This window comes from Rana temporaria, chromosome 2, assembly GCF_905171775.1.
Source record: "Rana temporaria chromosome 2, aRanTem1.1, whole genome shotgun sequence".
NCBI classification, from domain to species: Eukaryota; Metazoa; Chordata; class Amphibia; order Anura; family Ranidae; genus Rana; species Rana temporaria.
Genome location: NC_053490.1, coordinates 223,205,201 through 223,230,641, shown reverse-complemented (window position 1 = coordinate 223,230,641; position 25,441 = coordinate 223,205,201). Strand labels below are relative to the sequence as shown.

At 41.4% G+C, this 25,441-nt stretch overlaps 1 protein-coding gene across 2 annotated transcripts in view; it reads left to right on the top strand.

The window, feature by feature from the left end:
• DMD (dystrophin) overlaps positions 1 to 25,441 on the top strand; it is a 2,981,380-nt gene that overhangs the window by 2,432,685 nt on the left and 523,254 nt on the right. For both annotated transcript variants that reach the window (XM_040336499.1, XM_040336500.1), the window contains one exon: positions 19,175 to 19,253. In XM_040336499.1, the coding sequence (XP_040192433.1) occupies positions 19,175 to 19,253 (79 nt within the window). The remainder of the gene's footprint in view (positions 1 to 19,174; positions 19,254 to 25,441) is intronic.

Below are 25,441 nucleotides of genomic sequence, written 5' to 3'. Positions count from 1 at the left end.
GCTTCGGTCTCTGCGCAGACACCTGCCACTAATATTACTTCAGTAAGAGGTATGTCTGGTTCTGCTCCACTTTCCCAGAATTTTGGGGGTAAGTTCAATACAGAGGGTTTCTCAACCAGGTTGGAATATACTTTGAGAGGCTACCCCAGGCATTCTCTATGGGCAGAAGCAAAGTAGACTTCATTATTTCTTTGCTTTCTGATAGAGCCTTGGATTGGGAAAACCCTCTATGGGAGATGCAAAAATCTGTTGTCTGGAATTAGCCTGAGTTTGTGGCCTCCTTTAAAAGGGTATTTGACATTACCACTTGCTCCACTTCTGCTGCCAAAGGCCTCATGTCCATCAAACAGAGTAAGAGAACTGTTGCTGATTGAGTTCCATACTCTGGCAGCAGAGGTTGGTTGGAACAATGAGGCTTCCATAGCTGCTTTTTCTCATGGTTTCCCAGATAACAATAAAGGGGTTGTAAAGGTAAAAAAAATGTCCCTAAATAGCTTCCTTTACCTCAGTGCAGTCCTCCTTCACCTAACTCATGCTTCGATTTTGCTTTTAAATGTCCTTATTTCTTCTGAGAAATCCTCACTTCCTGTTCTTCTATCTGTAACTACACACAGTAATGCAAGGCTTTCTCCCTGGTGTGGAGAAAGCCTCTTGAGGGGGGAGGGGGCGAGCAGGAGGGTCAGGACACCCACTAACACACAGCTACTTTCTCTATCTGCAAAGTAGAGAGGGTCCTGACCCTCCTGCTCACCCCCTCCCCCCTCAAAAGGCTTTCTCCACACCAGGGAGTATGCCTTGCATTACTGTGTGTAGTTACAGACAGAAGAACAGGAAGTGAGGATTTCTCAGAAGAAATAAGGACATTTAAAAGCAAAATCGAAGGATGAGGTAAGTGAAGGAGGACTGCACTAAGGTAAAGGAAGCTATTTAGGGACATTTTTTTTACCTTTACAACCCCTTTAAAGATGAGATTGCAGCCCGAGACATACCTAGGAATCTTGAGGAGTTGATCGCGTTTGTCATTCTCATTTAGGGCTCTTTACCATGAGATAATCGAATTTTAAGTAATTTTCCCACCTCATTACAGAGTGGTCATTGGTTATCCTTGATTACAGAGGCATAATCCCTCTTTTGATTGGCATCCTGCTGCGATTTTTTCTTGGTCACCACAATGCAGTAAAACATGTTTCAGAAAGTGATTATGGTCACATCTCCTCATTGCCAGAGGAAAACTGTGAATTTAGTGATGTTCTCAACAACAACTCAGGAGTATGAAATACATTCTCTCATTGACTTCCGTAGCTTTCATTGGAGCACACAGTACCTTATTCATTGGAGAGGTTATGGTTCGAAGGAACTCTCTTGGGTCTCATCCTCGGACGTACATGCTCCTGCCCTCCTCTGTGCTTTTCATAGATGTTTTCCTCTCAAACCTGGTGCCCCTCCAAAGGGAAGGGGTCATTAAAGAGGGGGTACTGTGAGGGCTGGGCGCTTAGCAGCTCCCTTCTCAGTGCTCAGGCAGCTCAGCTGTGGGATGATTGTTAGCACTCATTGCTTCCACAGTGGCTCACCTGGTTTTTACCTGTTCGTTAGTCCAGCTTACAGCCAGGCCCTTCTTTAAATTGCCTTGTTCATTCCTTTCGTGCCTTCACCTTTGGTCAACATATCCTAAGTGTCTCTGCTGAGTTCCTGTTATACCCCTTTCCCACTGGGGCCACGTTAGCGCTAAAGCACTGCTCATTTTAGCGGCGCTTTAGCAATGTTTAAGCGGCACTTTTCGGCCGCTAGTGGGGCACTTTTAATACCAAAGAAGGGGTTAAAAACTCCTGTGTTACAGAGCTTCCGAAGTGCTTTTCATTCACTATGGAAGCGCTGCCCATTCTTTGCAGTGGGCAGTGGGCAACTGATGTCCCTTCTATTTCCTGATCATGATCTTTGGCTTCTGACTACGCTGATTCATGGCTTTCTGATTACCGGCTTGTCTGATCACCCGTTTTGGCTTTTGTACCCTGGGTTATGTTTTGACTACAATCCTGATCTGTACTATTTTTACTATTACATAAAAGATGTGATTTGTACTGCATTTTTTGTCTCAGTCTGATTCATGGTTCCAGACAGTTAATTAATTATTAAAGAGTATTTATTAGAAAAACAATTTTTGTGTAAAAGTGGGTACTCACAAAATGCAACTGACAAAAGGCCATAAACACAGTGCATGGACTTGCACAGAACACGTGCTTGTCCACCTGGATGCTTTGAAGATCTCCCAGGGCAAGGGATAGAAAGGGCTAAGCACAGTGCTGTCCTCCTGAAAGCTTGCTACATGTGGCAGTCTCTCTCCTGTGAATCCCCGGATGTGCCAATGAACTCACTCTGTCCTCTTTGCTCTCTGCTGCTCCTTAGACAAGATTCCTTTCCAAACTGAAATGCTGTCAGGATCTTCCCAAGCCAGCCTGAGCCCAGCCTGGAGCTAGAGCCCACCATTGACACAGGGGTCCTTTCTAGGCCACCAACAGACTCATCAGCACTCCATCTTCCACCAACTCCTTTGCTGGCTCAGCTCTGTCATATTTAAGGCCTGATCCATCCACCCTGGAAGGACATTCTGCCTCAGGATTGGTCAGTCTCTCTTAACCACTTAACCCCCGGACCATATTGCTGGTCAAAGACCAGAGTACTTTTTGCGATTCGGCTCTGCGTCGCTTTAACTGACAATTGCGCGGTCGTGCGACTTGGCTCCCAAACAAAATTGGCGTCCTTTTTTCCCCACAAATAGAGCTTTCTTTTGGTTGTATTTGATCACCTCTGCGGTTTTTAGTTTTTGCGCTATAAACAAAAATAGAGCAACAATTGTGAAAAAAAAAATATTTTTTACTTTTTGCTGTAATAAATATCCCCCAAAAATATATAAAAACATTATTTTTTCCTCAGTTTAGGCCGATAAGTATTCTTCTACATATTTTTCGTAAAAAAAAATCTCAACAAGCGTTTATTGATTGGTTTGCGCAAAAGTTATAGCGTTTACAAAATAGGGGGTATTTTTATGGCATTTTTATTAATATTTTTTTTTTACTGGTAATGGCGGCGATCAGCGATTTTTTTTCGGTACTGCGACATTATGGTTGACACTTCGGACACTTTTGACACATTTTTGGGACCATTAACATTAACACTAGGGGGCGGGGAAGGGGTTAAGTATGTCCCTGGGTGTGTTCTAACTGTAGGGGTGGTGGCCTCACTAGGGGAAATCTCTGATCTTCTGTTCATACATTGTATGAACAGAGGATCAGCATTTCCCCCCCTGACAGGACCGGGAGCTGTGTGTTTACACACACAGCTCCCAGTCCCCGCTCTGTAACGAGCAATCGCGTGTGCCCGGCGGCGATGGCACCTGCGAGAGCAAGTAGTTAAGCATGCAGATCAGGTCTTCATGGCCTCCGCCCACTAACTTCTAGAAATTTCTTAAACTTCCATATCCAGGGGGAGGTATCAGAGACCTGCTTTTGTAGAGCCATCCAGCCTACCCTGTAGTAATCCTGAACCAATTTCTGCCTCACATAGTAGTCTTAACATAAATGTTCCTGCACTAGCACTAGTAGCACACTAGAGGGTGCTACATACATGTGAATTTTATACATACAATAAATACCTTTTTCACCCAAATATATGTACACTGAGCAATGAATGTCCACATTTATCGACAAGCAGCACAGGGCCATACCGTTTATTAGAAAGGGATAAGCTAAGAGACTTGATTTTCCACTCTTAACTGAAGTTTTAGTTCTTTAAAATAATCTGCTGTAATAATTTTCATATATTCACATCAATACATGAACTTTCAGACAAGTGTGTTTTATACAATCTTTTAACTCCATATATAGGTATCTGTTTTTCCTATCTTAATATACTATAGATCAGGGGTACTGAATTAAAATTCAAGGAGGTCCGGTCGCCAAAATTTTCTTTGGGCCGAGGTCCGAATCTCAAGTCTGTGCTATGACTCAGAAAGATTGTAGTCACATGTGTCCCCATCACAGCAGCGCCCATTTACATCGGGTGTCCCCATCACAGAGCTTCTTTACATCAGGTGTCCCCATCACAGCGCCCCTTTACATCAGGTGTCCCCATCACAGCGCCCCTTTACATCAGGTGTCCCCATCACAGCGCCCCTTTACATCAGGTGTCCCCATCACAGCGCCCCTTTACATCAGGTGTCCCCATCACAGCGCCCCTTTACATCAGGTGTCCCCATCACAGCGCCCCTTTACATCAGGTGTCCCCATCACAGCGCCCCTTTACATCAGGTGTCCCCATCACAGCGCCCCTTTACATCAGGTGTCCCCATCACAGCAGCGCCCCCTTTACATCAGGTGCCCCCATCACAGCAGCGCCCCCTTTACATCAGGTGCCCCCATCAGAGCGCCCCTTTACATCCGGTGTCCCCATCACAGCGCCCCTTTACATCAGGCATTCCCGTCAGAGTCCTCCTTAACATAAAATATGCCCATCAGCGTGTCCCTTAACATAAAATAAGGGTCACGTTGATGGGCACATTTAATGTTAAGGGACACTCTAACGGGCAAATTTTATGTTAAGGGGCACTCTGATGGGCACAACAAAATGTGGCCCTTAACATAAAATTTGCCCATCAGAGGGCCCCTTAACATAAAATATGTCCAACAGCGTGCCCCTTAACATAAAATTTGCCCATCAGAGTTCCCCTTAACATAAAATATGCCCATCAGCGTGCCCCTTAACATAAAATAAGGGTCACGCTGATGGGCACCTTTTATTTTAAGGGGCACTCTGATGGGCACATTTAATTTTAAGGTGCACGCGGATGGGTATATTTTTTAAGTGCACGCTGATGGGCACATTTTATGTTAAGGGACACTCTGATGGGCACAAGAAAATGTGTCCATCAGTGTGCCCCTTAACAAAATATGCCCATCACTGTGCACATTAAAAATATACTCATCAGTGTGCCCCTTACAATTAAATGTGCCCATAAGTGTGCCCCTTAAAATAACATTTTCCATCAGAGTGCCCCTTAATGTTAACAACATATGCCCAGCAGTGTGCACAATAGAAATATGCCATGGAGTTATCACTAATGGCCCACATACCTTGAATGCAGGAGGGCACTGAAATACCGAAGGGGGTGGAAGCTGCGAGATAAGGAGCCAGGATTCCGAAACCGCGAGCAGCAGGGGGCGGAGCGCACGTGACATCACGCCCCTATTTGCAAGGAGAGCCAGAAGTGGACCCGGGAAAGCAGGGGGCGGGGCGCGCGTGACGTCACACCCCTAATCGCTGTCCGTGAGTCTTCTGTGAACTCCGGACCTACGGCGAGGAGCAGGGGGGCAGGCGCGCGCACGCATGCACGCAGCGTCACTGGTTGCTGGGGAAACCCCAGCGGTCCCAGCAAACCAACGCTTGCTGTCATTTTAGAATTATACTGGCGGTCCGGGCAGAAGCGGCACTCGGGCCGGACTCGGACCGCGGGCCGCCATTTAGTGACAGCTGCTATAGATTATACACTATAAAGTTCAATTATACTGTATAGTAATTCTAACTAAATATGGCCTTTGTGTTGTGTTGAGGTGTGAATAATTTCTCAGCACTTATCTGATAGAGGTTTTAGCATTAAGATAAATCAACACAAATATTTCTTACATGTCTTAGTCAATGCAAAGTGATAAAGTCTTATCAAGTTTACCATCTACTCTGCTTATCAGTTGCAGTTTGCTAATCCAGACAAGATCTGAGCTAGTCATCAAAATTTTCTTCAGCAGAAAAAGATGGAATATCAAACAGAACGTACACAGAAACCCTTTTTCATGTTATAAAATCATAAATGATAGAAAAACTGGTCTCAGAGGTAAAAAGTTACCATATTTTAAAATGTTAAATTTCTGCAAAGAAAAAAGATTTCTGACATTGGGGAAACTTTGTTCATACATTGAACTGCCTGGGTAAAAAGTACAACATTGAAGGTCTCCTGCTAAATGTTAGACATTCCAGATTGTTTAATAAGGCAAAAGGCAGTGAAAAGGTTTGTAACCCATAACCGGCAGTTAACCATTATCTTTCATTGCTGTAACTGCTTTTAAATGATGAAGGATTAACTTTGGCTGATTTGGGTTACTGTACTTTGCACAACATAATTCTTTTCTTCACTGTCTTACAAAAGAAATTAGAATATAATTCTAATGCCACTGGGTAACACGGATTGCATACTACAGCCCCAAATACTGTAGGTTCGATTTGAATAGAGGTTAGAATCATCTAAAGACTTTCCAGTTTAATGGAAATTATGTGTAACCCTTTTACTGCCATGATTGTATGGCAGAAAACAAACAACATAACTGTTTGTAGTAGGCCAGCTCAGTAACCTTACATCAGCAACACTCACTTAGACTATAAGCTTATGGTCACTCCAGCAGAAGGGTCCCCCAGACTCTGGCAGTTCATTAATAGCTGTGATCAGTGACTGGCCAACAGTCAATCACAGCCATTTATAAAAATTGTGAGCATCCCCCCACCTTCACCACCCCCAGAGTGTGCCCTTCACTCCATTGTGTGCCTTTAAACTGATCCCCTACATGTATCCTCCTTAGCCCTCTGTCTCTATAATTTGTGTGCATTCTGTTCCTTCTGCTCTTCCATATTTATGTTCCCTCCAATCCCTGGTGCTCGCCTCCAACCTCTATTGGTGATAAGATCAGCATCCTGTCTCATCAGCATCTTTTATCCTTATGCCGTGTACACACAACCATTTTTTGGGTTGTAAAAAATGATGTTTTTAATGGTCTAGAAAAAAACAATGTTTTTTTCAACCCAATCGTTAAAATGGCCTAGCCTACACAGGATCGTGGAAAAAAAATGCTCTAGCAAAGCGTGGTGACGTACAATACGTACAACGTCACTATAAAGGGAAAGTTTCATTCGGATGGCGCCACCCTTGGGGCTGCGTTTCCTGATTTCGTGTTAGTAAAAAACAATTCGCGCTTTTCAGTCTGTTACAGCGTGATGAATGTGTTTACTCCATTATGAATGCTAGTATTACCAGAACAAGCGCTCCCGCCTCATAACTTGCTTCTGAGCATGCACGTTTTTTTCACGTCGTTAAAGCCCACACACGACCATTTTTTACAACGTTAAAAACGTAGTGAAAAATTAGAGCATGTTCGAAATTTTTAATGCCCATTTTTTACATGGTGAAAAATGCTCTGGAGCCCACACACAATCGTTTTTAATGACATTAAAAAAAAACTTCATTTTTTACAACCCGAAAAACGATCGTGTGTACGCGGCATTAGAATGGCCAGGGCAAAATGGTAAACATGTCTTTCATGAACATGGGAATACTCAGTACTAAGTACTCCTGTGTTCATTCAGAAACATGAGAGACCTGTATGTAACCCCTTCAGGTTCTGAATTAATGCAAGGGTGCTTTGGACTGAGCATTTTCAAGTTTAGTGTTAGTGAGTATTGAGCAAAAGAGAAGGGGATTAATGACTCTGTCCTTTTATTTACCATAGAGTTTCTGTGCAAAGGAAAGGAATATGCTATAGCGATGTCGGCGTCCAATGAGTATAGCTGGTATGGGACGAAAAGACTAGATAGTTGGAGGAGGTATTCAAGAGGGGTAAGAGGATGGTACTGCTCCACTGAGAATAGGTCCTGAGCTACCTATATGAAAATTAAAAAAGTGAGAAGGAGGGCACACCCAAATAAATGTAAAGAGTTCAATAAATTAGATACAATAAAAGTACTAAAATACACTCACTTCAGTAGCAGGAAAGAAGGCATTTCAGTGTAAAGGGCAGTCCTGATGTCCGGGCTCCACAGTGCTGAGTCCGTTGGATGGTGGCTGACCTGTGTGCAAAGATCAGCAGGCAAGCATCTTGTGTGTCTGCAGGGTTCGTCAGGGAAGCTGAAGTGCTGGGCGGGAAGGCTGTGTGAGCTGTCAGGTTGCCCTCCATGTTTGGGCAGTTGGAATCCAGGAAGGTGCCTAACCACAGAGGGTGTTTACATTTAGATGTGTGTGCCCGTCTCTTTTTTACAATTGCTGTGTATATACCCTCCCCTTTGGTTTCAGTACTGGTGCCAAAACGATGGTGTGTAGGCAACGTCGTTTTTGAAAATTTAAGTTTCAAAAACGTCGTTTTTTATTTCACAATTAAATGTCGGTTTTTTTCATCACATAAAGTGATGGTGTGTACGCGGCATAATGTATACACCTCCACGTTAAGCCATGACTCTTATGTAAATCTATTATATCTGAGTCATCATTCACAAATCATTGACAGGTTTATTTGACCTGCTGTTGACTTCTTGTTGCCCTGCATTTGACTTGTGTCAAATAGGTTTTGAATTCCTATAGACTAGTATGAAAATGCAAAGCCCATCAGATATGAATGAATGCTCATCAACATAGGCATTAACACTGTTTCACAAAAAGATGTGGGGATGATTTACTAAACTGAAGTAAAGACAGCTGACGTTAAAATGTCTGTGCTTTTGCAGGAGAGGTAACTACTTTTTAATACTGCCCTGCATTGGATATTCGTATTGAACACAGACTTACGCCTCATTCTTTTATGTTAGTACATTACAACTGATGAATAGCTGCCAGCAAGACATAAGCCTTTTTTACAATGTTTATCTTTTCCAATATTCAGATGCATGTTGCATTAAAAAATGAATTTCTTTCAACTTTTAGTGAACCACTTAAAAACTTAAATATAATTTTCAATATACAGTAAAATACATTTGCATGTGTTTTCATAGCATGTAATTTTATATGAGAAAATCAAAGTCATACTCTGCTTATTAAACAAATGAACCTAAGTTTATGTACCATGTCAGCTCTTCCATTTTTACTGGTAAACTTTATTTTAGTTTTAACGAGGAAGGAGTTAAGACACACACAGACATACAGACATGGTGACATAGGGCCAGTTTCAGGAAGAAGTGCGGCGGCGTAACGTATCGTAGTTTTCATCGCAAGTGCCTGATTCACAAAGCACTTGCGATGAAAACTACGCCGGCGGCCTCCGGCGTAAGCCCGCGTAATTCAAAGGGGCGTGTGCCATTTAAATTAGGCACGCTCCCGCGCCGGACCTACTGCGCATGCTCCCTTTTGAATTACCCGCCGTGTTTTGCGCGACGTGACGTCATTTTTTCGAACGGCGACGCGCGTAGCGTAATTCCGTATTTCCGGACGGCTTACGCAAACAACGTTAATTTTTTAATTTCGACGCGGGAACGACGGCCATACTTTATACAGCACATACGTGTGCTGTGTAAAGTTAAGGCACCCAAAACGAAGACTAACTTTGCGACGGGAAACTAGACTAGCGGCGACGTAGCGAACGCGAAAATCCGTCGTGGATCGCCGTAACTCCTAATTTGCATACCCGACGCTGGTTTACGACGCGAACTCCTCCCAACGGCGGCCGCGGTACTGCATCCTAAGATCCGACAGTGTAAAACAATTACACATGTCCGATCTTAGGTATATCTATGCGTAACTGATTCTATGAATCAGTCGCATAGATACTCTGAGAGATACGACGGAGTATCTGAGATACTCCGTCGTATCTCCTTTGTGAATCTGGGCCATAGTGATTTGAATTAGACCTATTTAAAGCGGGAGTTCACCCATTTATTTATTTTTTGACCTTTTCCCCTTAGATTCCTGCTTGTTTTGTCTAGGGGAATCGGCTAGTTGTTTTAAAATATGAGCAGTACTTACCCGTTTTCGAGATGCATCTTCTCCGTCGCTTCCGGGTATGGGTCTTCGGGAGCGGGCGTTCCTTCTTGATTGACAGTCTTCCGAGAGGCTTCCGACGGTCGCATCCATCGCTTCACTAGTAGCCGAAAGAAGCCGAACGTCGGTGCGGCTCTATACTGCGCCTGCGCACCGACGTTCGGCTTCTTTCGGAAAATCGTGACGCGATGGATGCGACCGTCGGAAGGCTCTCGGAAGACTGTCAATCAAAATAGGAACGCCCAGTCCCGCAGCCCATACCCGGAAGCGACAGAGAAGATGCATCTCGTAAACCGTAAGTACGGCTCATATTTTAAAACAACTAGCCGATTCCCCTAGACAAAACGAGCAGGAATCTAAGGGGAAAAGGTCATATATACGGGTGAACGTCCGCTTTAATGGAATTTTAAGTAAAACAAAGCTGTGTTTTATAACTTGCTACACTATGAAGTGATCCTTTGGCTTCCTCTTGAGAGGTCTAAGGCATGTATCCAGGAGATTGATGGAAGTCTAGAGCAGACCCCTGGAAAGAACTGGCACTTTTGCATATCACATCCTGTCTTACTTAAACCATTACCATCAAAGGGTCTTATGAGCTGGTGAGAGACCATTTGAAATTACGTTTTCTGCACAGTGGTGAATTAGTGGGGAGAACTATATAATTTTGCTGTGGACATTTATTATTGCATTTATTTGCACAAGAGTGTATACACAAGGACTTATTTTTAGTTTGCACAAATACATACTTTCACATCTGTATTAATGACATGGATAAATTAATTTAGTTATTTTGGTTTTGTAGCACTGGTATTGTGTATTGGTGAATCCCAGGTTATCAACAGAATTAGTGTGTCCATTGGAATATTTCTCTTTAATCCTGCACTGGTGACAACCCAAAATTTGGGATTATATAACATTTTTGGTGATAAAAACAGAACTAATAGACACAGGGACACAGACAGCAATAAAAACCTGACATCGCTCTCCACTCTATTCAAAAACAAAAAAAAAGTTGTGCCTTTAGTTATACTTTGAAATAGAGAGATCAATAAAATAGATATGATCTGCTAGTTTACAATATATATGGAGCATACAGTATTCAGCTGTTCTGTTTCTGCAATCTAAACACTGACAGTGTGATTTCTAAAACTGATCTAGTTGTGGTGAAATCACTTAAATTACAGTCTCAGCAGTTTGGAAGACAGTGACTTGATCCAAATGACATGATGCTTATCATAGAAAGCTTTAATCCAAAAACTTGTGCAGCTCATGACAGATGAACAACAGATAGGACAAAAAACATAGTGACCCGGATGCATGAAGAAGTTACGCTGGCGTATCTATTGATATGCCACGTAACTTCTAGAATGCTTCGGCGTATCTTTTTTCTGTATTCAGAAAACAAGATACGCCGGAATTTGGCTAATATCCGACTGGCATAAGCCTCTTACACCGTCGTATCTTAGTTGCATATTTACACTGGTCGCTAGGTGGCGCTTCCGTAGATTTACGTGAGGAATATGCAAATTAGATAGATACGCCGATTCACAAACGTAAGTCCGCCCGGCGCATTTTTTTACGTCGTTTACGTAAGGCTTTTTCTGGCGTAAAGTTACCCCTGCTATATGAGGCGTACGCAATGTTAAGTATGGACTTTTTTACGTTTTACGTCGTTTGCGTAAGTCGTTCGCGAATAGGGCTGTGCGTAAGTTACGTTCACGTCTAAAGCATTGACGATTTGCGGCGTAATTTGGAGCATGCTCACTGGGATTCTTTCACGTACAGCGCATGCGCCGTTCATAAAAAACGTCAAATACGCGGGGTCACGATTAGTTTGCAAAGAACACGCCCCCAACCAGCCTCTTTTGAATTAGGCGCACTTACGCCGGCAGATTTACTCTACGCTGCCGTAACTTTAGAGGCAAGTGCTTTGTGAATACAGCAGTTGCCTCTCAAAGTAGCGGCGGCGTAGCGTAACTACGATACGCTACGCCTGCCTAAAATTACGCTGCGCTACGTGGATCTGGCCCAGTGTGTCTAGCTCAAGCAGAATACAGTACATGTGGTGAATGGTGACACAAGTATGTAAAAGAAGGGTGGAACTAATTACATAGAGCACCCCTTAGCTACGGAGTGTGGTAGAAACAAGATTTTTAAAGGCAACAAGCAACAATGCATGTATACCATGATAATAGCAGCTGACAGCAAATAACACAAGACAAAATCATCTTAGGGTTGTCAAGTTAATAGTTTTGGCACCTATGTATGTTAGAGATAATTGTTTTGCTAAGATCTTGATAAATATACTTTGCAGTTACTAACGAATTGGCACATAGTCAAGCCCAGTATCTTCATGAAGTCATTTTAATTACCGTGTGTATTAGTAGTCATTGTGCACAGTGCGAATATGAATCAAGCCAAATTTCATAAATGTCGATACAAGTTAGATTGGCAAAACCAGAAACTTGAACTTGCCTGCCTGGAAAGACATAATACAACAGGGAATCCAGTGTCCCGACTCCTGACATTCTTGTGCTGTTGTTGTACAGGGAATGTTCAATGTGATAGTTAGCATAAAGGAAATTATTCAGAAAGAAGAATGGCCCTACAGCCTCTGAATCATTACAGGGTGATAAGCTAGTTCAACTGAAAGATATTTATTTGCTTTATCTGACACAAATTTGGATAACCTACCGGGGACTGCATTGATTCAGTAAAATTCAACCATGAAAAGCTATTCTAGTCTAGAAAAAATAATTAATACTAATTAAAGCTACACCATTTTATGCAAGCAGATCTTTTTACAATAAAATGTTCTAATTTAAGCTACTTAAATGCTATAGTGGTTGTTATGCCACCAACACAGAAGTTGTTGTTATGACGCCATTTGACTGCCAAAGATTATAATAGGGAATAATTGTATCCTTTAACCCTTTAACCACAGCCATACACATAGATATGGCAACAGCGTGGTGAATTTCACGCCAAGCTTCTACATAAAGCCTTAGGCCCCATACACACGAGAGGATCGATCCGCTGGAATTGATCCGCGGACCGGCTCCAGCGGATAGATCCCCTGGTGTGTACGATCCAACGGATCTGTTTCCGCGGATTTTTGTCCCCGGGGATGGATTTCCAGCGGATAAAAATTTCTTGACATGCTAAGAAATCTATCCACTGGAATCCATTCCAACGGATTGATCCGCTGGTCTGTACAGACTCACCGGATCAATCTGTCCGAATCCATCCCCCGCATGCGTAATGATTTGACGCATGCGTGGAATTCCTTATATGACAGCGTCACGCACGTCGCTGCGTCATCATCGCGGCGACGGCGCGACACGTCACCGCGGATGGAATTCCGCGGGGATTTTGATCTCATGGTTAGTACAACCATGAGATCAAAATCCGCCAGAGGATTTATCCGTGGAAACGGTCCATTTCCGCGGATAAATCCTCTCGTGTGTACTAGGCATTACAGTCAGCATTCTTTTATTGTGCTGGGAGCCCACTTGGCACCCCTACACCTTTAGCTCCCAGTCACTGTTTACAATTTCATCATGAAACATTTTACAAACTTTTAAAGGGTCGACTGCCACTGACTGGACAGGGCTAAACATATATAGGCACTGTTTATGGGTAGGGGTTTTCTTAAATCCCCTGCATAGGCCCTCATACAGCCTAGCAGCCAGATGCCCCGGGATAGGCACCATCTTCGGCCTAGCAGCCCACGGCAACACGACACACATGCCCACCCAGACAGCCGTCCAGGTGGCACAGAACCTAGATCACCTGACTCCACCCGAAAATATAGGCTCTCCCAGCAGGCCAAGGGATTTAAGAAATCAGTGGGTCTAGTGAGAGACCGGGAGCTCAGTGCACTGAAGAACTACAAGGAGAAGTTGTAATGAAGGTGAAAGAACTGTTACACTTTGTGTTAGGAACTGTTAAAGACTGTTGCCATAGGAGACAGCATTTTTGCACATGCAGATGTGGCTTCTTGCTGGAGGCCTTTCCCTGTACGGCTGTCCTCCTATTGAAGTATCAGAGTCTGCTAATTGAACTTGCAACTACACAAGGGTGTCCTGGTTCTAACCCTCTTGCTCTAAGAGCCAGGAGAGGGGAGAAGGACTGCTGCAGATGTGCACAGTTCTAGAGCGCAATCGGTTCAAGGTGGGGGCTGTGGTGGAAGCTATTCTTAAAAGTTTTTTTTTACCTTCATGCAGGGAATGCAATTAAGATAAAAAAACGTTTACTTTTAGAATCAATTTAAAGACGGCATGAAGCAAAGAACGGGGTAATATGAGTCATCCTGCGACTCAATGCTTAAGTAATATAAGCTTTCCACTCTGGAAACAATATTTTTATCAGCCTTAAAAATAGGGAAAACATTATCCTAGAGCTCAACTTGGCTGGGCATAGATACAGTACATGTTTTTAAATATGTTTTAGTCTTGAATGAAGTAAATAAAAAAAAAGGAAGTATATGCAAAAACCCAAAATGGGAAGTTCCACTTTTCTGCCACCTCCCTACTCTTCTACCGCTTGGACACATTTATATTTTTCGGGGGAGCTGGTACCTGGCTTGGATTGCCTAGGTCCCCTTCTTTGCAGCCTTCTGGAACACGTCACAGGTCCCAAAAGGCTGTCAGATCATTCACAAAGCGCAATGGGAAACTGCAGAAGACAGACTTGTGGTTTCAATGGACTGCAAAGTTTGCTTAACAGTGAGCTTGTAGTCTGTTCACATTTCCAAAAACTCTGAGACTGACAGCCCTACAGAGGAACAGAAACAGAGTTGTAGACAAGGGGCCGGTTTCAGAAAGATGAGCGCATCTTTCTTCCGGCGTAACGTATCTCCGATAGGTTACGCCGCTGTAACTTTGGGCGCAAGTTCTGTATTCAGAAAGAACTTGCGCCCTTAGTTACGGTGGCGTAACGTATGTGTTGTGGCGTAAGGCCGCCTAATTCAAATGGGGATGTTGGGGGCGTGTTGTATTTAAATTTTACTTGACCCTGCGTTTTTGACATTTTTTTTGAACGGCACATGCGCCGTCCGTAAAATATCCCAGTGTGCATTGCGCCAAAGTACGCCGCAAGTATTGGATTCGACATGAACGTAAATGACGTCCAGCCCTATTCGTGAACGACTTACGCAAACGGCGTAAAATTTTCAAAACTCAGGAACGACGGCCATACTTAACATTAGCTACGCCTCATATAGCAGGGGTAACTATACGCCGAAAAAAGCCTAACATAAACGACGTAAAAAAATGCGACGGCGGGACGTACGTTTCTGAATCGGCGTGAATACCAAATTAGCATATTCCTTGCGTAACTATACGGAAGCGCCATCTAGCGGCCAGCGTGATTATGCAGCCTAAGATACGACGGTGTAAGACACTTACACCAGTCGGATCTTAGGGATATCTATGCGTAACTGATTCTCTGAATCAGGCGCATAGATACGACCGACCGCACTCAGACATACGACGGCGTATCAGGAAATACGCCTTCGTATCTCTTTTCTTAATCCGGCCCAGTGTTTGCAGGAGCCTGACAATGTATCTTTAATCAACTGATTGTGGGTGCAGTGCTCTGCAGGCTCCTGTGATAGAAATAATAAATGCACATTTTTTTTACCTGCAAAACAGGATAATTTTCACTATTTATAAGCTACAAATTGTTGTAGGGAAGTTTAAAGGTGAAAAATATATGCGTTCCCATTATACTTACTTAGTCTGCCTTGGTGTACCATAATGCTGTTAATATTTGATAGATATTTGCTTGAATATAATGCTCCATTTACAAGAAAACTATACAAAGCACTCTGCAAATTGTGCAGAGATCTTTTTATATATTTATTTAATTTAATTGTTGTAGATTTATTGATTGCTTCTTTTACCAAGCATGTGAATGGTAGATTTAATTGTTTGTGCTAGAGAAATACAATAAATATAATTTACTTTGCAGTGAACAGGTCCTGTTATTGTCCCTTGCACCTTTCCAAATAAATACTTCAGGAACAGAAAAGCAAGCTCTACCATCATTTACTAAATAATTATGCATTAGTTGTAAACATTTATTGCACATAGATTTTGATGTATTTCTCAAATCAGAGAGGATAAGTGCATGACCAAATGTATTCCTCAGTCACATCTATTATTTGTCTCTGCAGTTTTTTTATGCTTTTTGAGTCACCTCTGAACTTCGCAATTGCATTGTTAATGTGTCTTGCTTGTCAGCTGTTTATTCAATTTGTATTTTATGTTGATGAGAGCACTTTTTGTTTGTTTTTGCTGTTGTTTTGCCTTTTTAAATTTTTTTGCTATATTGAGTATTCAGGCGCTAAACTTTAATCTTAAGCTGTACAAATCATTAGAATATTAGGCTGTATGTATTTTCTATTTGGTCTTTACTGTGAAATGACCAAAGGATCCATGTACAGACTTACCTTTAACCAATTTCAAGAATCAATGTTCTCCAGGCTGATAGTTGCGTTCCATCCCATATTAACCACTTAAGACCCGGACCCGGCAGCTAAAGGACCCGGACAGTTTTTTGCGATTCGGCACTGCGTCGCTTTAACTGACAATTGCGCGGTCGTGCGACGTGGCTCCCAAACAAAATTGGCATCCTTTTTTTCCCCACAAATAGAGCTTTCTTTTGGTGGTATTTGATCACCTCTGCGGTTTTTATTTTTTGCGCTATAAACAAAAATAGAGCGACAATTTTGAAAAAAAAAAATATTTTTTACATTTTTCTATAATAAATATCCCCCAAAAATATATAAAACCTTATTTTTTTCCTCAGTTTAGGCCGATACGTATTCTTCTACCTATTTTTGGTAAAAAAATCGCAATAAGCGTTTATCGATTGGTTTGTGCAAAATGTATAGCGTTTACAAAAAAGGGGATAGTTTTATTGCATTTTTATAAAAAAAAAAATTTTTACTACTAATGGCGGCGATCAGCGATTTTTTCATGACTGTGACATTATGGCAGACACTTCGAACAATTTTGACACATTTTTTGGACCATTGTCATTTTCACAGCAAACAATGCATTAATTGTGTATTGTTTACTGTGAAAATTACAATTGCAGTTTGGGAGTTAACCACAAGGGGGCGCTGATGGGGTTATGTGTGACCTCATGTGTGTTTCTAACTGTAGGGGGGTGTGGCTGTAGGTGTGACATAATCGATTGTGATTCCCTATATAAGGGAACACACAATCGATGACAGCGCCACAGTGAAGAACGGGGAAGCTGTGTTTACACACAGCTCTTCCCGTTCTTCAGCTCCGGGGACCAATCGCGGGACTCCAGGCGATCGGGTCCGCGAGTCCCGCTGCCACGGTCACGGAGCTTCGGACTGGGTCGATTGCACACGCCTGCACGACCCTGCGGCTGGGCTTAAAGAGCCATGTACGTGGATGTGCCCAGCCGTGCCATTCTGCCGATGTATATCGGCGTGAATGGGTCCTTAAGTGGTTAAAAAAGCCTTACCAAAAAAAAAGTAAGAGGGGATACAAGAAGTGTGATTCTCTATTGGTTGCTTTTGTGACCGGTTACAATATGGAGTTTAAAACAGTTGTAAAGCTTCTTTTTTTCTGAAAATAATAAAAATGTTATACAACCTGCTCTGTGCAGTGGTTTTGCACAGAGTGGCCCTGAACCTATTCTTCTGGGCTCCCCTGCCAGTGACCTTGGCTCCTCCTCTTCTCCGAGTGTCCCCTTAGCAAGCCACTTGCTATAGGGGCACTCATGTGGGCTTGATCTGCCCCCACTGCTGCCAAGTCTTCTGGGCAAAAGAGCTGTTACAGAGAGGCACAGTGCTGAATCGAGATTGCGATCAAGCAAGTGTTTAAGGGGAACTGGGGTGAACAGTCATGCAGAGAATGCAATATGATAAAAAATATATATATATTTTGCCTTTATAACCACTTTAATGAGGTTAAACATATTATACACAAGTATTTATTCATAATACAGAGTGATGCTGAGTTAAAGAAGTTTAAAGAAGATACTCTCCTTAGGTTTGGTTTGTGGCCAAGAAAGTATCCACAATTTGCTATTTCTTAGTTAGTTTCAGTCCAACAAAAGTCAATGTGTATGGCTGTACACTGCGGGCATGTTCATTTGCGGGTTTGCTCATTGTCCCTCTTTGGAGAATGGCCACATTCTGTAGTCATTGGTCAATGGTCTCTCATTTAGGATTGGGCAGTTGGTGAATTGTCACAAAAGGTATGTGATCTATGTTATTTCCTGTGTGACCTGCAGCAAAAAATATGTTGGCAGAACTACAAGACAATTATGTGACTGTTTCAAGGACCATGTGTCTAATATTGGACTATAAAAATACCAACATAGTTGGTTCTAGTGCTAGATCCCCTAATCCCATTAGAGGAGGTAATGGGTTTTCATTACTAAGTAGAAAATGTGTATATTGGAGCTTTAATTTAGAGACCAGAGTTCCAAACGGAATGTATTTTGAATGGGATGTTACCTACTATTATTAACAAATTGATTAAATATTTTCTATCTTTTTTAAGCATTTTTTGCTTCATTTTTTTATTTTTCCTACGCTTTTTTCCTCTTTCTTCTCTTATCCCCTTTTCCCCCTTACTTCCGTTCTCTTTTTGTAACGAAGAAGAATTTTAAATGCTCATGTTTGACTAGGGCACCCTTATAATATGCTGTTTATTATTTTTGTTGTCAAGCTTGTATAAACGAATGCATTAAGAAAGCAAGTATAGAAACTATAGGTACATATAGATGATGAATGTCTAAAAGAAGAAACAACAAATTACCAATCATCCTTTAACATTCTGCATATACTAAAATGAAAACAGCTAATTTGATGTTATATTTGAGGATATCATTAAGTGCAGCTTTTTTTTTGCTCAGTTCTCAAACAAGCCTCTAGGTGTAGGCTTATTTTTACATTAGTCTATTAATGACATTACTTTGCATGCAATGTCTCATGACCTCTGAAATGTCTTTCATGCCTCATATTTTTCATACCCTGGTGATTTACAAATAAAGAAGAATGATAGCAATATAGGTTTGTACACTAGGAACACATTTCTGAAAATTAGCTGAGTATGCAAGATGGTACCTTTGCCACTTAATGCTGTAGCCTTAGGTCATAAAGGAATGACATATGGCTTATAGTAAGATAATTTGTTTTCCAGTGTTTTGAAGTGTCCCAGTTTTAAACAGGGAAATGTTTCTCAAACAATATAAAAATAAAACAGTCATTTAGAGTTTTACAGCCCTGACACAGCATTTCATTGCCTGAAACCCTAAGGTTTGCAGAACAATAATATCCTGCCTTCCTAATTGCTGCTCATCATCGTGTGTTGAAATAATCTTTTCTTTTTCTCTTCCTCTAAGGTGTCCATTGATGAGCGCATCAGACAATTACATGAAGCCCACAGGGATTTTGGCCCCACGTCTCAGCACTTCCTATCCAGTAAGCATTTTAACTTCTGTTAATTAACCTGCATGCTTTATGGTTTACTCAACCTTCCCAGTTCACAAGATGAAATTCTATACATCACATTATTACCTTCCCGATGATATTATTGAGTCGGTACTTTCCATAGAAAAAAATATGATCAGTACTAGCTAGGGGAGCTCTTAAATGTTCCCCTTAAATATTCACAGAGTACTAGTCTGAGATTTATCAATATGTCATTGAATCCAGCTATATGTTCAAAATGTTGTCCTCCCTGAGGATTTCAATTGAAAAGGAGTGCTTGGCTGCATCACACACTTTTCTACTGTCAAAGACTTCAGTGTCTCATGTGTCTGCCAGTAAACAGTATGTTCAGAATAGACATGTAATTTAAATAAAATGCAGATTTTCATCATTCTGGTGGTTATAGAGGCAAATAGGACTTCCAAAGATATAACTAATTCTGTGTTTTATAATGACTAAAATATTAGTAAGTACATCCACACAAACCAAGATTCATTCCCAGATCTTTTTCCTTTGACACTGCTGCTGTGTATAATGTTAAGTCAATATTCTACCTTCTGAGGTGTTTATAGTCAACAATTGCAGTATACTGATCAGGTTCCAGGGAGACTCTCTAACAAAGACTATTAAAATTAAAAAGGGCTTACTAATGGCCATGGTCAATCCCATCCACCAAATCTGTCCATTATGGTCTGGTCAAAAGATCATATTGAGCACTTGGATTTTCCACTAACCTGTTTTAAAAAGTAGCCACATATCTTTTTTAAACAAGAAGACCTGGTAGAATTTATAATGATTTCCATCTAGATCTAAAACAGTTTTGTAAGCACTTCCAGAAGCTGATTTAAAGGTGTAGTACAGCCAAAGCTCATTTGGCTGTACTTCCCCTGTGGATAGTAGACGTTCACTTTGTTCTGCACTTCTGTGACCCGTTTTTAGCAGACAGCGGGCTGAAGCCACTGAGAGCTGAGCTGGCTGCTCCCGTCCTCTCCCCAGCCCAGCACTGCAGGGAGCGTGGAGGGGGGAAGTGCAGAGAGCTACTGACTGACTGTCAGCAGCTCTCTGCTCAGGAAGCTGTGAGAACACAGCGATCAGTGGGGTTCGATTGCTCGGTTCTCGGTGTTGGAGGTGCCAGGGGACAGATATAGCATCGGACCGATGCTGCATCCACAACACAGGCATTTTTCTGTTCAATAGATTTTTATTTTTCAAATTTAAATGTAGGCAGAACATAAAAACAGTATGACAAAAGGTAGGGAAGTGGACTAAGGGGTCAGTCGTTCGGAAGAGTCCTACCCATCCCAGGCACCCCTAATGGGATCATCCTGTACCGCGGCCAGGCCCCCTTCAAACCGCCCCCCGCCTGTACTTACTAGCGAGGATATTTATTAGTGGATCCAAAGTTGACTACAGTGTGCCTCTAGATCGGATTCAACCAGGCCTACAGTTTTGCCGAATTGACTTCATAACAAACAAACAAAGCAATACCCTTAAGTCAAATCAACTATCCCGAGTAACACAGGCATTTTTAACCCCTTCTTTGGGGTCAAAAGCACCCCGCTAGTGGCCAAAAAGCGGCACTTAAACAGCGGTAAAGTATCGCTAAAATGAGCAGAGCTATACCGCTAATGCACAGGCGGCCCTAGTGTAATAGGGGTCTAACAGACTGGCTCAAGACCACACTGTCCACTGTTAACTCTTTCCTGTGAGCACTAAAAGTTCAAGGAAGCAGCACTGAGATAGTGGGAGCCAGCAGAATTGAAAGTTGAAAACTACTGGTGCTGGGGTAAGACTTCTAACAAATAGTTCACTGGGGAATGTGTATTTTATTGTGCTAAAAATTTGTTTTTAATACTACTTTAACCGTTTAAGCTTTTAAATAGGTAAAGGGAAAATAAATTTTAAGATGTTACAGTTTCTTAACCTTACTTAGAAAAATTACCATTATCTCACTGGTTGCTATCACCTTTTTTATTCACAAAGCTTTTTATTGCATTTTATTTGACTGGAGCAGAAGCAATTGATATTTATTTCCATGTATGAAATACTTTTCTGTGTTTTGAAAGTCATGAGTTGTGTATTTCTTCATGTTCCATTGCTGCAGATAAATAATACATGCTGTAGCTGTATCGGAAATAAGTGGCTACTTTTTTTGCATAAATGTTCATTAAAATATTTATTGTCTACACCATCTGGAAAATCAGTAGTGCATTTTATTATAAATTTGTAATTTTTACCTGTATCCTTGTCAATTGGATCTCTACATACTTCAGATTTGATCCATAATTAAATGTTTCTTTCTCATCTTAATACCATGATAGTAAAGTGCCAATTTAGTCCTGGCATTCTTACTAAATCTGTTATTAATTTAGGTGACCAGCCATGCTAATTGTTTTAACCTTCAGTTTTTATGCCCTTGGTTCACCTCATTAAATTTTAGATGAACCTTCTCTTCTCCAGCTGTCAATAGTTTATTTAGCTTTGCTACCTGAACATTGTACTACAGTGTTCTTGGCACTGCTGATCTGCAAAACTTTTTTTCTACCCTTAGCACAATTATATAAAATGGGGTCACTGACAAAACAGAAAAAGTGCATTGCAGCACAATTGTATAGAAGTAAATGGTATAATGGTTATTTTTCTCTCTAAGTGCATTACGTTCAATTTTCTACCAGTTTTCTTTTTGATAATTTTAGCATATATTTATTAATCCATTGTTATTTAGAGAAGCACTATTTATGCTTTCACTTTCATACAAAATAACCTGTAAGAAGAGAGGAACTTTGGGCTACTATTAATATTTTGCCGCCAAATGCCAATATACAGTATAGTTCATTTTTCTAATCTAAAGGTAGGCATAAACTACAGGGGGGTCTTGTAATGCCATTTACCATTGCTGTACATATGTACTTAACCTATTATGAAGCTGCAAGGTGTGTTTTTTTTGCAAATATCCTCCACCTTAAAGCTGAACTCCAGCCAAACAGGAAAATTAACAGATTAATAACAGATATAGGAGCTGTTTTATCTGCCAATTGATTTCTTTTTATATTCATTCAGTTCTGAGATTTATGCAGCTCTGCAACACAGCACATCCCTGTCTAGCATGGCAGATGATCTGATTTTTCTCTGTTTAGAAACAGTTACAGCTTTTATCCCTTGTTATGTCTGTGACTGGACAGTGAAAGGAGAAACAGTATATCTCTTATCTCCTTGTAACTCTGCTCTCTCCTCCTATTAGTATGCTTCTTGCACTGCAGCACAATTGATTGTCTTCCTGTATTGCTTCTCCCTCCTGTAATCTGACCTCTGATGTACAGGGACCCTTAAATATTGATACCAAGTTAAATTGTGGTACTTACTCTGCTTGTATTTGAGAAATATATTTAACAAAGTGTTAATGACCACATACAGTCACTGCATTAAATGATGCTCTTTTTTTAGCCTGGGGTTCAGCTTGCAAGGGGCCCCTTAAGCACATGTATAACAATTCCTTATGTAGCGCTACCCCAGAAGGAGCCGCTGAATTGTTGTTGGGATCGGCATATTAAGTTACCTTGATGTGGCCCAGGGGTGCAGTTGTAGAATCAAAGTAGTGAGTGAAGGTCCAGACAGTGAATAAGGGTTTTTCCAATGCTTTATTTCCAGGCCAACACGGCCAACATCAATTGGGAAGAAAAAGGGTGTTGAAGAGAAAAGAAGAACCTTGCGGTATCAGGCCTGGATATGAACCGAGCAGTCCTGCTCTCAGTAGTATCAAATTGTTGCCACTCTTTATGAGTGGGTAAAGTGCCCCCAGACAGACCCTTCTCACAAGCCTGGCAGCCATGGTGTCACTTAGATTTGCTGGGAGGAACAGATCTCTCTCACAGACCTGGCTCTAGGGCATCTGCCACAGGCCAATTACTTTAGGTGAGCTAAATGGATGAATGGAGCGAATCCTCCCAGTAGGTTTTTAGAATAGGTCACCGGATGACAGCAAAGCGTACCTGTCAGCATTCCGGTCACCAGATCCCCGATTGGTTCGTTCAAGCCCTGTTGGACAACCTGCCTCCGGGTTCCCCTCAAGCCGACCCCCCAATCGAACGGCACCCAGCCTGGGATCCTCTCAATAGAACTGGGGATCCAGTAAGTCACTGGAGTCCCCTTTTACCTCCGGATGGGGTTCTGTGTAGTCTGCAACTTTGGCCAGGTGGTCCGCGCCGTCGGGGTCCATGGATGCGCGCACCCTGAAGGTGGATGCCGCACATGGAAGCGGGACCCCGCGAAGAGTTTTGAGCACATGACACCTGTCACAGATATACCCTTCCCCAGCATGCCCTGCGAAGGAAAACTCCTCTGATTGGCTGCTGGGGAAAACTTGCTCTGCCAAAACCCCTCTGGTGCCAACTGCTGGCCAGGGATAGTACCGCATCCCTGGAGCACAGACTGACCCAGTGGACATTTCTGGAATGACAGAAGTCCAATTTAACCAATTGCGAATGGGAGCAAAATAACTCTCCAATTCCCCACTAACTTTAGCGTAGTGCCCATACTGAAAGTAAGGGGGCGCTACACTTACATCCATCATCCAACCTTAAATTCATGTATTACCATGTGCCACAACATTTTAATTATTTATATGCCACACAATTACTTCAATGACATTGTCCATACTAATATACCCTCTATCTATAAACTTTCAAGAACCCCAGTTAGGTGAAAATGAGAAATTACAATGAGCAGTGAAGGAAGGGGCCAGCATATAGCCCTACGGTGCAACTTGTATTCTCTGGAATCTTTGTGCAACAGGCAGTATATCAACATTTGTATACTGCTCAATGTATACCATGGGCTGCCCCCATGATTTGAACCCAGTGAGAGCAAGAGATGTCTGAAATGTCAGCATATAAAGCTATTCATTAGGTAGAGTATGTATCTCTTTATATATGTATTAAGGAAGTTATTCATGGTATGAGTTGATTATGTAGATGTAAAGAAGATTGATCAGGCACTAATGCTCTAATCAAATGAGTTCAATAAGATTGGACCATGTACTTAAAATCAATCAAAAACAAGTTTGGTATAGCATATAAAGATCCGATCAACCCACTCCAATCCTATGTAATGTACTTTAGTGTGATGTACTGTAATCTACAAAAAAAAAAACTTTATTAAAAATGTTTTTATATAATGTACATGTACATGTACCTTAGTACTTTATTTTTGGAACAAATTAAGCAGTAAGCATTTTTAACTGTCAATTCTATGTACAAATATATATTTTTGCTAAAATGGCTAGAATTTCTAAAATTCTGTCTGTTTTTACTAAACATTGCTTTCAAGTTTGTCCTGATTTAAAAAAAAAAATCATATATCACCCCTTAACCCCAAAAATGTATAAATTGAACAATTGCTTAAGGGACCAGAATGAAAAGATTGTCACACACGTAATGGGTATATCAGTCTACAATCTACATCCCTACAATCAGATTTCATGTCCAGACTGATCAGACTAATTTTGATAAAATTGATTGATTTTGCTTAGAATTGATCTACAACATAGTATGTGTCTTTTTGATAATTTATAGATTAGATCATATCATCCAATTATGTAAAGACTGTTATGCATATGGCCACCATAAGGACAGCATGAAATGAGGCGCTTCCTTTACCTCTTGGCCTCCACCTATTTTCTGCTACTTTGAAAACAGAACAATGATATAGAATATACATAAATACCGTAGAATATGCTCAGAAACTGCTTGTAATTGGTTAATGGGAAATGTAATGATTTTGAGTAAATTTTATTTTAGTTTTATGTTTGTAAATTGTCGTTATATAACTGTTCTTTTTTTTTTTTAACAATATAACTGTTCTTTTACATTCTATATACAATCTTTGTTTTACATATAAACATTTAATATGTGACAAAGGATTCCTGGAGCTAAAGAGACAGCAAAGTAAAGCGGGTGTTGCTTGCTTTGAGGCTGTGGTTTGTCTGACTTAAAACTTCAGGTTAAAGCCTGGTACAAAGCATGAGTTTTTTTTTCCGTTCAATCCAATGGGTTGAACGAAAAAAAAACTGTCAGCTACAGTCAGAGCAGATGTACTAATGATACAACGTTAGTACAGTTGACTCACCCGCTGAGCTGTTGTGTGCTGACAAGGGGACGGCTTGCCCACCAGAACACTCCAAT